The sequence below is a fragment of the Pteropus vampyrus genome, unplaced genomic scaffold (genome assembly GCF_000151845.1).
Source record: "Pteropus vampyrus isolate Shadow unplaced genomic scaffold, Pvam_2.0 Scaffold22, whole genome shotgun sequence".
NCBI classification, from domain to species: Eukaryota; Metazoa; Chordata; class Mammalia; order Chiroptera; family Pteropodidae; genus Pteropus; species Pteropus vampyrus.
Window position 1 is genome coordinate 7,076,131 of NW_011888803.1, and position 15,063 is coordinate 7,091,193.

Below are 15,063 nucleotides of genomic sequence, written 5' to 3' on the forward strand. Positions count from 1 at the left end.
CAAGCCTGGTCAGTTTTATTTAGTTTAACTCCCTCATCCTTTATGAAGATAAATCAAGATGTAGAATTGACCAAAAACAAAAGGTAGTTTGTGGCAAAGCAAGAAATAGACTCTAGTTCAGTGGTTCCCTTATCCTTTCTCTTGGCTTCAGTGATTCTTCATAATCTTAGTTTTATTCTTGCATTACTGATTTTTCCTTCTTAATCTCCTTGGCTTGGTCCTTTGCTCTTCTTTCTCTGCACATCCTCCATTGGTGGTCTTCTCATCCAGTCTCATGACTTTTAATGCCAGCTGATAATTTCTGAATTTATTTCTTTAGTCCAACCTGACTCATAAGTTACAGATTCTTGTATCCAACTGCCTACCTGAGATCTCCACTCCATGTCAAATAAATACCTCAAATTCAACCTGTCTAAAATTGATAGATTTTTATTTTCCCTAACAAATGTACTCCTCCCACCGCCTTTCCCATCTCAGTTGATGGTAACACCGTCCTTTCTGTTATTCAGGCCAAAACACCCTGGAATACTCACTGATGCATACAAAAAACATTTGGCTCTGTCGTGAGAAGATATGCAGAATTCAACCAGTTCTTACCACCTCCACTAATACTGCTCTCTTCTGAGTCACTAGAGTGGGTCTTTAAAAATATTACATCAGATCCTGTTACTCTTTTCAAAACTTTGCAGTGATTCTCCATTTTCTTCAGAGTAAAAAATTAAAGACCTTACAATGCAAGATTTTGAGAGGAGTGCTAGGATGACAACATCTTTAAAGTTTCACTCTTGTTGCTAAGTTATTATTTATCATCTGTCTTCCTCACTATAATGTAAACTCTCTGAAGGCAGGAATCTTTGTCTTGTTTTGTTTACTATTATATTTGAAGAACATCGGTGCTTAGCACACAGAAGGTGTTCAATGAGTATCTGTTGGATTTGAATTCAGGCATTTATTAAATATTTCTTGAGTTCATCATGAATGCCAGACTGGTGCTGGTTACAGCAGATCAGTGTGGTCTCTGCCCTCAGGAAGTTTTCTTGAAGTGGATGCCCACTGTCAGAGATAATGATTCATTTGGTCTTCTGTGTATTCCAAACATCTGTATTTTTTAAATTATCACAGATGATTTTGATACATATCATGTGTTTTGTGTGTCTCACCTCACTGTATAATTAGATTTATTTCCAAGAACATACCATTAGGAAAGTTACTCAGAAGTAACTCGGTCTCTAAAAGTTTGAAAAGAATTCTAAACAGGAAATATTAGGAAAGAGAGACCAAATAAACAGTCTAGGAAATATATGTTGCACAAACACCTCTTTCATGTTGTACGAACACCTCTTTCATGTTAAATTATTCTAGTTTCCAATAATCTTATCTCTCAGATCTAATGGTTTAAGGGATCTAGACTATCTCTTTTCCATATCTGGCTCTTTGCAGCTACTTTCGCATTGTTTGACCTATCTTGGACTGGCAGAAATATGTAAGAATCAGGAGGATTAAGTTATTTTCCCAACAGTCAAAATGACTGAGTTGGTAGCTTCCTTGGAGCTTAGATTCCTTATCTTTAAAATGAAAGTTTAGACTAAATTAAACTAAGCTCTCTCTTACTCTGATATTCTGGGATTCTGATTTCACTTTCTGATTTCACTTTTAATAGTGATAGAAATAATACTCTTATTGATACAGTTTTGAAGGAAAAATCAGTCATTCTTCCCATTATAGAAATCTCCAGTGTTTCTAGGTTAATATACTATAAATAAAAGTTATGCATTTAAAATATAATTTTAAGTTATTTTCTGTTTTTTTCTAATTGTAGTTTGAAAGACTAACATGGCTCTTTGGAAAATTCAGTCAACAAAGAAACCGTATTTCTGGTTACATTTCAGAACAATAATGGGAAAAAAATACTTTCACAATAATTCTCATTATTTCTCACCCAGTATACTTTAAGGCTGTGATAGATTCCCATCATTAACATGGCTTACTATGAGAGTGTGGGCTACCTATCAGACTCTCTGGGATAGAAGAGGATGTGATGTGGAGGTGAGGAGGATATATCTATAATTTGAAAAGGCTCCCAAATGATTCTGATATCTTCTATCATAGCTCCCCCTATTCTGCCACCATTTGAGAATCACTCTTTTGAAAATTAAACAGATACTCATACACATTAACTAATTCAAGGCCATCACTTTATCTGCATTACAATATAAAGAACTACTTTATTTAGGTGTGTATATTCTTCATGCATTGCATTGCACATTACCTAAATTCAGAAGATAATTTATATGTACTACATTACTGTCTGCCATGAAAAGCATGAAGAGGAGAATAACTAACACATTTCATTGAATAGTTTATGCCAACTGTATTCTAAACAATGATATGTCTACTTCAGATAAGCGTTTCTTTGGAATCTAAACAAAGAGTATAACCACTGTGTAGATAAATCATGTTATTTTTCAAATAGACAGTGTGCCTTTTGAATACTCCCACAATCTCTAGTTTTTACTCCAACTAGGATAAATGAGGAAATGTGCAGCAAATATTTTTCAGATGAAAATTTCAGTCTTTTATAAGATTCCTGACAATAACTTCATGAAAATGGTACAGAAAATTAAAAGTGTATACCCTGGAGTCAGAGTCAGGATTACAGCTCTACCACTTATTAGCTCTGTAGTCTTGGGCAAATTACTTAATCTCTGTAGGTCTCAGCTGCATCACCTTTAAAATGGGGATAATAATCATACTTACCTCAGTGTTGTGTTTTGGATTATGAGCCAGTGTATATAAACCCATTAGCACAGTGCCTAACTACTAAGCCATTTTGTCAGAAGTAAACCCTAGAAAAGGTGGTAGTTCGCGTCTTTTTTTTTTTTTTTTACAACTAAAAACCTATTACAATCTGTGGTAATAAAAGCTTTGCAAAAATGAGGCTTTTATTCACTAATTTATATGAGTTGATCCCAAATCCTGGTCATTTATTAGCTATTCAACCTTCAAATAGTCTTTGGTTGCTCGCCACAAATATTAATTTTACTCTGGTGAGAAGATATTTGTAGTTTATTAAATCCATTAAAATTTTTTTTCTAGCAGAAAAAATAAAATTTCTGCATAACGAAGTGAATCGAATTGCAAATAGTGGTTCTCAAGCTTTCATGTACATGTGAATTACTTGCAGAGAGAAGCTCAAATTTTCAGGCCTAGTACCCCCATCATCTGAAGTAAGCCCCAGGAATCTTCATTTTTACCCTCTCCTCTCCCAGTTGGTTTTAATGGAAGTGGATCTTAGGGCCACACTTTCAGAAATATTTATTCACAGAATAGCATGAGAATGGCAATCAGAAAACAATGGTTATGAATCTAGCATTGCCATAGAATCTAGTTTTGCATGCTGATGATTTAACTTATACTATGAGAACATGAGAGTCTACATCAAGTATGTCGAGCTTTTTGAAAGTCAGAATATAAATTAAGGAGTTCTGTATGTTCAAAGACAGTCTGATAAGGAGCAAAATTCATGAGGTTAGGAATCATAAGACTAGATATCTAGTCCCAGCTCTGACACTTTAAAGTCTAACGATTTGCTAAGTTATATAATGTCTGTGAAACTTAGTTTCTCCATCTTTAGAATAATTAATGCCATATTCACTGAGCATGTCATATCTAACTAGGATATAAGTTCCATGAAATCAGAGACTTTGTTTTTGCTCACTACTGTATATCCAGCACCTAGAACAGTGCCTGGTACATAGTAGATACCTAATAAGTAATTGTCAAATGGATGAACTACATTATTTGAAATGAACTAATAAATTCTAGGAATAAAAACACAAAAATGGCACAGCTCCTTCCCTCCAGAAGTTCACAGTTTGGGAAAGACAGACATGCACAAGTACTATAGCATAGGTAAATGAATGAATATGTTGTGAAGATCAACTGAGGTAATGTAATTCTGTACTATTCAAGTTATAAGTGATGATGGTACTTGTAGAGAACCAAAGAAAGAATGCAAGGAGTTCAGAAATGGGTCTAGTAACCCTTTAAAGAGTTTTCTACAGAGGTCTATAGTTAGTTTGATGTCGAGGCCATGATAATCCAGAGAATATTGTCTGTGTTTAGTAGGAGTGAGAATATGAAATGGGGCCAACACGTGCAATAATAGGAGAATGGGATTAGAAAGTGAACATGCGTACACATGTAGATATATGTTGCATACATAGATGCATGCACATACATACCTCCATGTGTAATGAGGAAGAAAGCAACAAATAGAAAACGATAGTGGAGAGATGGTAGTAATGAAGGAAAAGTAAGGAGGCATAGATGCAGCTATTCCCTTTAATATCATCCCTTAGCAGAACCCATTTCAGTTGGTTAGTACCCATATTAATAAAAGGATGAGAACTGGGAGTCAGGCTGGAGTAGAGAGTCAAAGGAGAAAAATGTGTTTAAACAAAAAATAGATCTCCTATAAATGATAGTTTATTTTATCGATTGCCTAATATATAACATCTTCAGTTATTTTGAGGTTTTTCATTTCTTTTTAAGACTAGAGGCTAGTCAACTAGTTGTAAAGTCTTTGTAATTTAAGAGGTGGAAAATGCTTTTAAACCAATCTAAATTATTTTTAAATCATTGCATAATAGCAGAATTATGCTTAAAAGTCACCCACTAATAAATGAAAAATGGTTTTGTATGCTGTGAAAGGCAGTGTGGGTTTTGGTAATCATTTTTAGACTTCCTATTTTATAATCTCTTTTTTAAATGTGCATACTGATATCCTTATATGCTGCTTTTTCTATTTAAAGTACAAGTTTAAATTTGTATGTCTCTAAGACAGTTTTATAATGAAGGATCCAAAGGGTCTCTCTTAAAGATGGGTGAACCTTCTGACATTGTAGAAAAGTTCTGTATGTTATGCACATTTTTCTGGACTGAGACACATGTTCTTAAAGAGGGTTCATGACCAAAGCAAGGCCCCTAAGGGAACAGCTTTTGTTCATATAATGACCTGGCCCCTTAAAAAAGTCTTTCTGAAATCATAACAGAAATATCGTGAGTGTTTTACCATATGGTGTTTCTGTGCAGGTTCGATTTCCATCACACTTCAGTTCAGATCTCAAGGACCTTCTAAGGAACCTGCTGCAGGTGGATTTGACAAAGCGGTTTGGAAATCTAAAGAATGGTGTCAGCGATATAAAAACTCACAAGTGGTTTGCTACAACAGATTGGATTGCTATTTACCAGAGGAAGGTGAGCCTTTTCTCTCTTTGATTTAAAAGCTTTTTTAAAGTTGGTGTTTAAACAAAACAGAAAAAAACTCATGGATACAGAGAACATTTTGATGGTTGCCAAATAGAAGGGGTTGGGCAGGAGGATGGGTGAAAAGGGGGAAGGGATTAAGGAGTACAAATTTATAGTTCCAAAATAGTCACAGGGATGTAAAATACAGTATAGGGAATATAGTCAATAATATTGTAATAACTGTATGGTGTCACATGGGTGCTAGATTTATCATGGCGACCACTTTGTAAGTTATATAAATGTCTAATTGCTATGTTGTACACCTGAAACTACTGTAATATTGTATGTCAACCGTAAATGAAAAATTAAAAAAATATTTTAAAAAATAAAAATACATTATATGTAGCAAAAATATTTTCAACTTAACACATAGTTTAATATTTTTTACCTTTTAAATCAATCCTATGCAAGACTTAAAGGACCTTTATACCCCACAACTTAAAAATATGTTTTCTCCCTGATAAAAGAGAAAGCATATATTCTGTTTTGACCATCAATATGAAATATTTTCCATGGTAAATTTTTCCTACTCATGCTTCTAACTCTTCATAATACCATGATAATTATATATTAGACAATGTCCTAAGGGTTTGCATTTCAAAACTGATGTGAAGCCACATTAGAAAGACAATATGTAAACAAATATAGTCTCCAACCCAGAATTGGCAAACAGCCAGATTTTGTAACATTTAATTGTTAGATTCATCAGATATTTTTCAGTCTTTATTACTTTACTTTTGTAATAAATTCGGACATTTAAGAAAAGATTCTGCTGTGCTGAATTACTTTTATCTCTTTTACTTCTTAATTACCCAGTTAAAGATAATTTGCAATAATAAAGTGTTTTCATCTTGAATATATTTAATTTTTTTTCATAAACCCAAAACTTCTAATGTTTCGGGCTTGCCATATTTAATTAATGCTGTGCAGCCACATGAGTGAATTCCCTTAGGAAAAAAAATTTAAATGCTCTAAGTATTAATATCATAGGTTTTCTAATTTATATTTATATAAAAGATTATAAAAACAAAGCATTAAAAGAATTTCAAAATGCAGCAAATAAAAAATATAGCAAGACCAAAACAATGTGAGTGCAGCGTAGCCTCTGCATCTCATAAAAGGGGTTCAGAAACAAACTAACCATTAAATTCATAAAACATAGGTATTAGCATCACTATTTCAACTGGAGATGTTATGTAGTCAGTAACAAGGTCCTTAGCAATTAAAAATAGATTTCAGATCTCATAAATAAACACTTCGTATTTTCATATTTTTTCTATTTTTATTTTATTTCATTTTTACTTATCTATTTTTATTATAGTTGACATACAATATTATATTAGTTTCAGATGTACAACATCTGATCCTACATTAACATATCTTCCAATGTGATCATGACATCTAGTTTCATATTTTTTTCTGAATTTTCTGGCACCAGTACAGTACTTTGTAATAAATTAAAAGCAACTCTCTGTAACTTCTCATTTTAATCTTTGAAGTGAGAAAAATTTTATCATTTTCTCCATTTTACTACTAAAGAAAATCAGCTCGGAAAGGTTAACTACTTTAAATATAATCAGATAGCTGCTAAATAATACCTATGTTTGATTTTAAGTTCTTCAAATCTCTAATTCCAGGATCACATTACCCCTTTAAAGACCTTTTAATATTGTTATTAAAGTGAAGCTCTAAACCACTGAACACTACATTTTTCATAAATTTGTTATAGATTTTAACAATTATCTGCTTAACTTTTATGCTTTGAGCATTTTTGAGGTAGGAAGACTTTCTCAAAAGGCAGCAAAGAAAGAGCATGAACTCCAGTTAGGTAGACATTGATCTGAATCCTAGATTAGTCAACATTAGCAATGTGATATTGACCAAAATATTTAAAGTTTGTAAAGCATCAGTTTTCTCATTCTTAAAATTTGGATTAAGGTAGAGAATGCAAAAGGAAGAGTAGTTTGAGGAGAAAGTTTAAATGGATTAATCTAGGCTCTATTTTTCTTTCTGGTTGAGGTATGTTCATAGCAGCATAATTCACAGTGGCCAGGACATGTGAGTGCAGCGTAGCCTCTGCATCTCATAAAAGGGGTTCAGAAACAAACTAACCATTAAATTCATAAAACATAGGTATTATAATTATAATCAGGTAATTTGTTGAGTAAGTAAATTTGAAATCATCATAACCCCACCATCCAGGTAGCACCTCTAGTAACATTTGGCACATTCATTCTTTTTTTCTATGCTCTGCATCACTACAGTCCATTCCCATGACTTCCGTTACCACTTAGGATCTATTGCTCCAACCCTGCACTTTCTCCTTAGCTTCAGACTGTTAATATCACAATTACGACCTACTACACGATTCCATTTTGTTGACTTATTTAATCTATGCTTTCTTTGAGGACTTTTTGATCTAACTTCTTTTTGTTATTATTGTTTAATAATTAGCCACTTACCCTCTCAGCATTTGTTGAATACTCTTTAGTTGACCTCGTATTTGAAATTCTACCTTTACTAATACTAAATTATATACTTCATAATTAACATGTTATGTTTCTACATTTATTCAAATATTTTCTCCCATTCAGTAAAGTTTTAGAGACACCTCTCCCATACAATTTCAATTTTTGCTTAAAGTTATTCCTTAAATTTGTCTTTTGGGTGCTATTATAAATGTTTGCTTTCCCATTAGAGTAGAATATAGGGGAAGACGTATGATTTCTATGTTTATGTTGTAATTGGCTACCTTACTAATTCTGTTATTGATTTCCATAGATTTTTCATTGATTCCCTTGGATTTTATTGACAAATTTCTATTTTGTTTTATTATCTGTACTAGAATGTCTAGAATAATGTTTTAAAATAGCAGGGCTATTGAGCTTCTTGTCTTGTTCCTGTTTCGAATGGGAATACCTTTCCTGTTTTATCATTAAATATGAAGTATTCTTGATCAGGTTAAGGAAATATCTTTGATTCCTAGTATACAGTTTATGTTTTCTTTGACATGTTACTATGGAGAAGTATATTGGTGAGATATCCTTATATTCCTGAAGTGAATACCATTTAATCATGGAGTATTATTATTTTAGTGTCAGCCTGAAATCAATTTGCTAAAATTTTATTTAGAATTTTTCACTTCATAGTCATAAATTTTATTTTATGACCTGTAGGTTTTGTTTTTTGGTAGTTGATTATATGGATTCATAAAACAAGTTTGGAAATTTTCCATGTTTTTTATTATTTAGGATATTTAAGAAACATAGGAATTATCTTTTATTTATTCCTTGGAAGTTTTAACAAACTAATTCTTTGGATATTGGTCTCTTCAAGTTTTTGCCTCTTCTTGAGTCAATTTTAGAAATGTATACTTTCCTATAAAATCATCCATATACCTTTGTAATTATCACTGTTTATATTATCTTTATTGTCATATTTATATTTAATTAATGCTACATTTAGATGTATTTATTAGATTTGCTTAAGGTTTGTCCATTTTATTAATCGAAAGATCTGTGATACATTTTGAATCTTTTCATATAATATTTAGAAATAAAAATTTCTGCTGTTACTTAGCAAACATTTAGTAATCTATGCAACATCGTGTATTGTATTTTTAACATTTACCTTTAAAAGGGTTTAGAACTGAACTGATACTACTCATTTGATACTGCTCCTAGGGCTTGACTTATCCTAGGAGCAAATAGCTTGTCTGCCAAAAAGTAGCACACTATAACAACCAGGTTATAGTATTAGGCAAATTGATCAACAGCACATCTTTCTTATCAATAGAAATGGACTTGGAGATCCCAGGATAATTTACAAGTAGAAATAATTTAGTGCTTTAACATACCCATTTGTTTTAATACTGTCTCAATTATAACTATGTGCAGCACTGTAAAAATAATAGTAAATTTGAATAGTTTCAGTCTTTATTAACTCTCTGACACTCATGAACAGTGAAGTAGCCAAAGGCATCTAGCAGAAAGACAGGAAACAAGAAAGTAGCCTGGACAGCTCTAACTGGACAATCGCTCTCTAGAGATGATTGTACCAATAGGTGTGATCCTAAATTGCTTCCTGACTTGAGATGAGGTGACTGTCTCCTTAAATCACTATTCTTCATGGTGCAAACAGCATCTACTCCCCAAAACAGGGTATGCAAGGCAACCAGCTGGCAAACAAAAAGATATTAGACTTTACATTCCTATTTATTTGTTACCTTATTCCTTTTAAATGTCTTGTTTGTATGTATAACTTAGAATAGTGTAGTCATGCATATAAGTAAATAAATATACATGTATTGGTGGTATATACTCAATGTTTTATTAAAATCATATAAATCAAAATACTTTGGAGACTACTTATATAGATATTAGAAAACTCCGGAACAGTAGTAAAGAATCATGAATTTGAGACCTGCTTTAGCCACTTATTAGTCAATTTTCTGTTTTATAATCTGCAAAATGGGAATAAGGATACCTACCCTACCTCTCTCACAGTGTTGTATTGGGGAAGAAAAGTAATAGTGGTGTGTATAATTATTTGTAAACAATATAAATGCTGTGTAAATTGTCATATTATTTTTTCAGCATTGAAAATCTTTTTCTCAAATATATTCAGTACAACACATTAATCTTTATAAAGACTGTCTTTTAAGTAATGGGAAGACATTTTATTTTTAGAATCCAAGGAGAAAAATGTTCAAAATTTAACAATTCTATAATTCTAAAAGAGATATGTTTTTTTTTCCAACTACCCAGAAAGTTTTGATAGCCAGATATTGTAAACAAAATATACCTGGGAATTTAAAAAGGCAGGGGATTAAAAGTAAGTCTGAGTTACCTGTAACCTTAGGAGAAAAGGAATTAAGAAAAAAGGGATAGAAAAATAAAGGTTTTAGAAATAAGAAATCGATTAAGAAAAACTTCAGTGCCAGCATTTTGATGCCAACAGTTAATTACCTTAGAAATCTCTCAAGTATTGTGTTGGCCTGTACTATTCCTTGAATGACAATGTTGAGATGAATAGCAAAACCTACTATTTGCTGCTTTTTCTAATGCTGTTATCATTTAGGGATTTAAAGACATTTAAAGATACCACTGAGTGGTCATAGTGAGAATTTATTTTCCTTCCCGTTTGGAAGGAAACTCTCAGGCATTTGTTGCTCCTCTTATTCCAATATGTGTGTTTTTTCCCACACCACCAAACAATTAACTCAATTCTTACATTATCAACCTGGAGATCTTGTCAGATCCCACAGGTTAAGGGCTCAGCACTACATAACAAAAGACACCTTTGCCACTCTCTACATTTAGGAAATTCCAAGAGTTTTTAGGAACTCTGTGCCACAAACCTGAATGAAGGCCAAATATATTTCTTGTTATAAATCACAATATCACACTATTTTTCTCTGTATCTCAATTATAGGTTGAAGCTCCATTCATACCAAAGTTTAGAGGCTCTGGGGATACCAGCAACTTTGATGACTATGAAGAGGAAGATATCCGTGTCTCTATAACAGAAAAATGTGCAAAAGAATTTAGTGAATTTTAAAGATGAGCAATGAGATGACATCAGAGCTCATGCTCAGTCTTTGCACTCTCTTGAGAGATAAGGTGGAGCTGAGACCGTCCTTGTCGAAGCAGTTACCTAGTTTCTTCATTGCAGCGACTGAGTGAGGTCTTTATTGCCATCATCTGTGTGTGCACTCTGCGTCCACCTATGTAACAAGGCACCACTTAAGCAAGCATTGTCTGTGCCATAACACAGAACTAGACACTTTCCTGCTTCTCTTTGGTTTCCTTCTCTCCTCTTACATCTGTTTCTTCTTTTTTCATTTTTATTATTTTTTTCCATACAGTGCTCCATTTTATTTTGTAGTTGTTTCAAATGGGCAGTGTTATGGCGATGTGATATTCGAAGGGAAGGATAAGTACGGCTTTTAGTAGTTCTTGCCAATATTTTTGTTGGTCAGTGACTCAAAGATATACTTTCTAATCATTATTTTTACTTGGAGTAGCTCAGACTCAGTGTTGTCAGAACTCTTGACAATTTTGAGGATAGAATGTTTTATCACCAAGGAAATGTACACACATTTAAACAATAACTTTCTTAGAACTCACTGTTCTAGCAATAAATTTGGACAGACTAATAAGAGTTGTTAAACCTAGAAATTTGGATTCCTATAGATCAGAGGTCTATTTCCCTTCACCTCTTTTTATATCATCCTCCCCTTGAGCAATTCAGTGACCAACCTGTGCAGTGTGACAAATGCGTCTCATTCACAGGAAAAACTAATGATATGGATTATCATCACCCAGATTCTCTCACTTGGTACCAGCATTTCTGTAGGTATTACAGAAGAGTTAGTTCTAAGATTTCTAAACCTCAACTCTTCCATAACGGTTTTAACCAGTATTTTAATAGAACATGACTAATGAAAGTGACAAATTTTTAAGTTTCTCAAGTAAGTCCTCACTATAAATTTTTTAAAGGGAAAGAAACTAACTAAAAAGAATATTAATGTGCTAAATCAAATGGCTTGATTCTTGTAAACAGTGTAAACAAACTCTTACTTCAATGAGATTTTTTGTTTGTTTTGCTTTGCTTTGCTTTGTCACAGTTAAGAACCAAGGAAGTTGTTGCCAGGTTGTTATCTGGTGTATTATATTTGTCAGCCTGGGATAGAGGCACTGTGCAACTTTGGTTTTCATCCTATGCCTCATCAATGAAGAGGGACAAACTTTATAAAACTGCCACAATTGTATTTTAATTTTGAGGTGTGATATTTTTAGATATGTAATAATTTCTAGCCTCTTTCAGTAAACAGAATGTGTGATAATGCAGATACAATTTTAGTATTGAAGTTTAGTTTTTTAATATACTTTTTTGCCAACTGACTTAACAACATTGTGGTCATGTGGAAATTTCAAGCACTTTTGCACATTTAGTTTTGTGTTTGTTGAGAATCCATGACTTAACTCAGTTTTTTAAATTTTTTTTTCTTTGCTTTTAAATCTTCCCATCTTGTTTTATCTGTGTGTCAGTGACCTGTCCTAAAACCACACATCAAAATAGTTGAAAATAAACTGTGTTCATTTTTTATCATCAATTTACATGCATATGAGTTGTTTTTACTCAATCTGATATTAATGTATGTAAGCATTCTATTTGCTTCATTATAAGTATGTCAGGTAGGTCACCGACTACTTTTCATCTCTACCACACCCTTGCAAAACCTTTGAAGACATTGAGAAAGCCCGTCTGAGATGTTCTCTGCATCAATCTGTATGTCTTTCGGTTGTCAAGTGTTTCCGCATGTTTATGTCATTGACAAGCTGATACTGATTTCAGCTTTTGGTCCACCTATATTTAAAATGTGCAAGACAAGTATGAACTACTTTGCTGTAGCAAGTTTGATGAAACAAAAATATATCATCATGTTAATAAATTTAAAACGTCATTTATATAAAATATTTTAATTAGTTTTTTTATTTCATTTAGAACCCAAGAAATGCTGATCATTGTATTCTATATGTATGCTACAAATTCTATGGTAGCCTTGCTGTATATTATTGTAAAATTATTTTAATAAATCTTGGGGATGACAATTTGATTATTACATTTTAGTTTTCAGTAATTAAAAAGATTTCTATAAATTCTAATTTTTTTAAAATGAAATTACTACTGTCCAGTACAACTTGTTATAGAATCTATCCAGGTAGATGATCTGTAGGCAGTACATTGGTTTTGAGGGCTATTTAGCTATTCCATTTTATTCCCTATTTAAAGAACATGAATAAGCTTTTAAATATATTGAGGTAGTCTATTTCCAACCAATGAAGTACACTGAATTAGAGTATCTGAAAATTATACAAAATTCTGTTTCTGCCACAGTTTAGCCAAAAACAATATAAAAACTCGAATAAGAAATAAGTGGCACAAATCAGTATTTAACCTCAGATTATTTTATTTGAAACAGAAGAAATTATGTTTTTATTCAGTAAATAATGAGATGGCTTGTAGAAGAAGGAGCCCTAGACCAAGTTTCAGGCCTAATCTGTCACTATTAGCATGACCTTGGCCTCAGTTCTCTTATCCATGAAATGGAAGAGTTCCATTAGGCAGTTTCTAAGGTCCCTTCTAACTTTCACATGCTAAGATTCTTTATATTTGACATTTTGAAGGGATAATATGCTTTGAAGTAAATTTTGTTAAGGTGATATTTTAGGGCATCTTTCTTATCTCTTATGGTGTTCTTAAAATTCTTTGAATATCATGAGAACCTCGTGTCTGTTATGATTCCTTCCTCCTTCACTGATGCTAAATATCCAATTGATATCAAACTGTCAACCTACCAAAAAAAAAAGATATTGTGGCTTGTGGGTATTGCTGTCATGTTTTTTGATAAGTTCTTGTATCAACTGCCCATTGGCCTGAAAATACTCATTGTAAGCCTGAAAAAAAAAAATCATTTTTCTTTCCCACTGACTGTTTTTTCTGCTTATTGTAAAAATCAAATGAAATAATGTATGTGAAAACACCTTGTAACCTGTAACCTATCAATGTAAAATGTTAAGGTGTATTGTTATTTCATTAATTACTTCTTTGTTTAGAATGGACTTTCCTATGCACTGCGGTAGCTAGGAAATGCTGAAAACAGCTGTGTTTTTTAAATAATCAATAACTGTAAAATTAAAGTATCTTCACAGGATAAAACAATTTATTGAGTCCTGAATTCTCTTTGGTTCCCTTCTCTTCTGATTTGTTTTCTGCAGATACTACAGATATTTATAGGTTCCTAGTTTCTCTCTGTTTGAGTTGATCTTTTGGTGATGGGAACAGGGAAATGGGAAGGAATGTCCACCAGTCTGTTCCAACTGTTTACTAAGAAACTACTAGATTCATTTTATAGTTTCTAAAGTGTTTCTACTTCTTCCTCATGCTGTTAATTTAAACTGTTCCTAACATAACGTTGAAAATATTCATCTTTAAAGGATTGACACTGCAAGAGCCTTCATTCATATATTATAACAATGAACAAGTGAATCTACACTTTATTCTCTAGAAGTGCTTTCAGCTTCATATTACCTCTTTCAGTTTTAGCCAGGTTGATTAGTGTATGTTCATGTAATTGTCCTTGACCTCGAGAAATAATTTTTAGGTAATTATTTTAATAGCTTATTTTTCATTGCTATAATTTTTACTGCAAACATTTGTAAATATTGATGCATTTTAAAACATGGTGCTTACTATTTTTATACCAGTGCTTTCTTATGTTATCATTGTTAGTGCTTAATATAAATTCCAGTTTGCTCATTTCTTTATACAACTAATTATAAAAACCTGGGCATATCTTTACTCCACAACTATCATTATTTGAAATCTAGTTAATTTTTTCTTATGTACAAATGTCGAATATGAAGTTAAATATTTTCATTTTAGCTTTCCTGAATATTTTGTATATGCCTTATTTAATAGCCTTTGTGTCCTTTGATAAGGGCTGAGTTGTGTCCCACCAAAATTCATATGTTGAAGTCCTGACCCCCAGTATCTCACAATATGACTGAATTTGAAGGTAGGGACTTTAAAGAGATTATAAGATAAAATGAGGTCATGTCAATGGACCCTAATCCAATATGACTGGTGTCCTTACAAGAAGAGGAGATTAGGATGTAGAGAACACACAGACTAAGGGAAGGCCATGTGAAAACCTAAGAAGAAGATGGCCATCTACAAGCCAAGGAA

General features: G+C 32.5%; 1 protein-coding gene across 3 annotated transcripts in view; it reads left to right on the top strand.

The window, feature by feature from the left end:
• PRKACB (protein kinase cAMP-activated catalytic subunit beta) overlaps positions 1-14,037 on the top strand; it is a 115,863-nt gene extending 101,826 nt beyond the window's left edge. For all 3 annotated transcript variants that reach the window (XM_011355562.1, XM_023528057.1, XM_011355560.2), the window contains 2 exons: positions 5,095-5,259; positions 10,744-14,037. In XM_011355562.1, the coding sequence (XP_011353864.1) occupies positions 5,095-5,259; positions 10,744-10,869 (291 nt within the window). In that variant the 3' untranslated portion in view covers positions 10,870-14,037. The remainder of the gene's footprint in view (positions 1-5,094; positions 5,260-10,743) is intronic.
• The last annotated feature ends 1,026 nt before the right edge of the window (positions 14,038-15,063 follow it).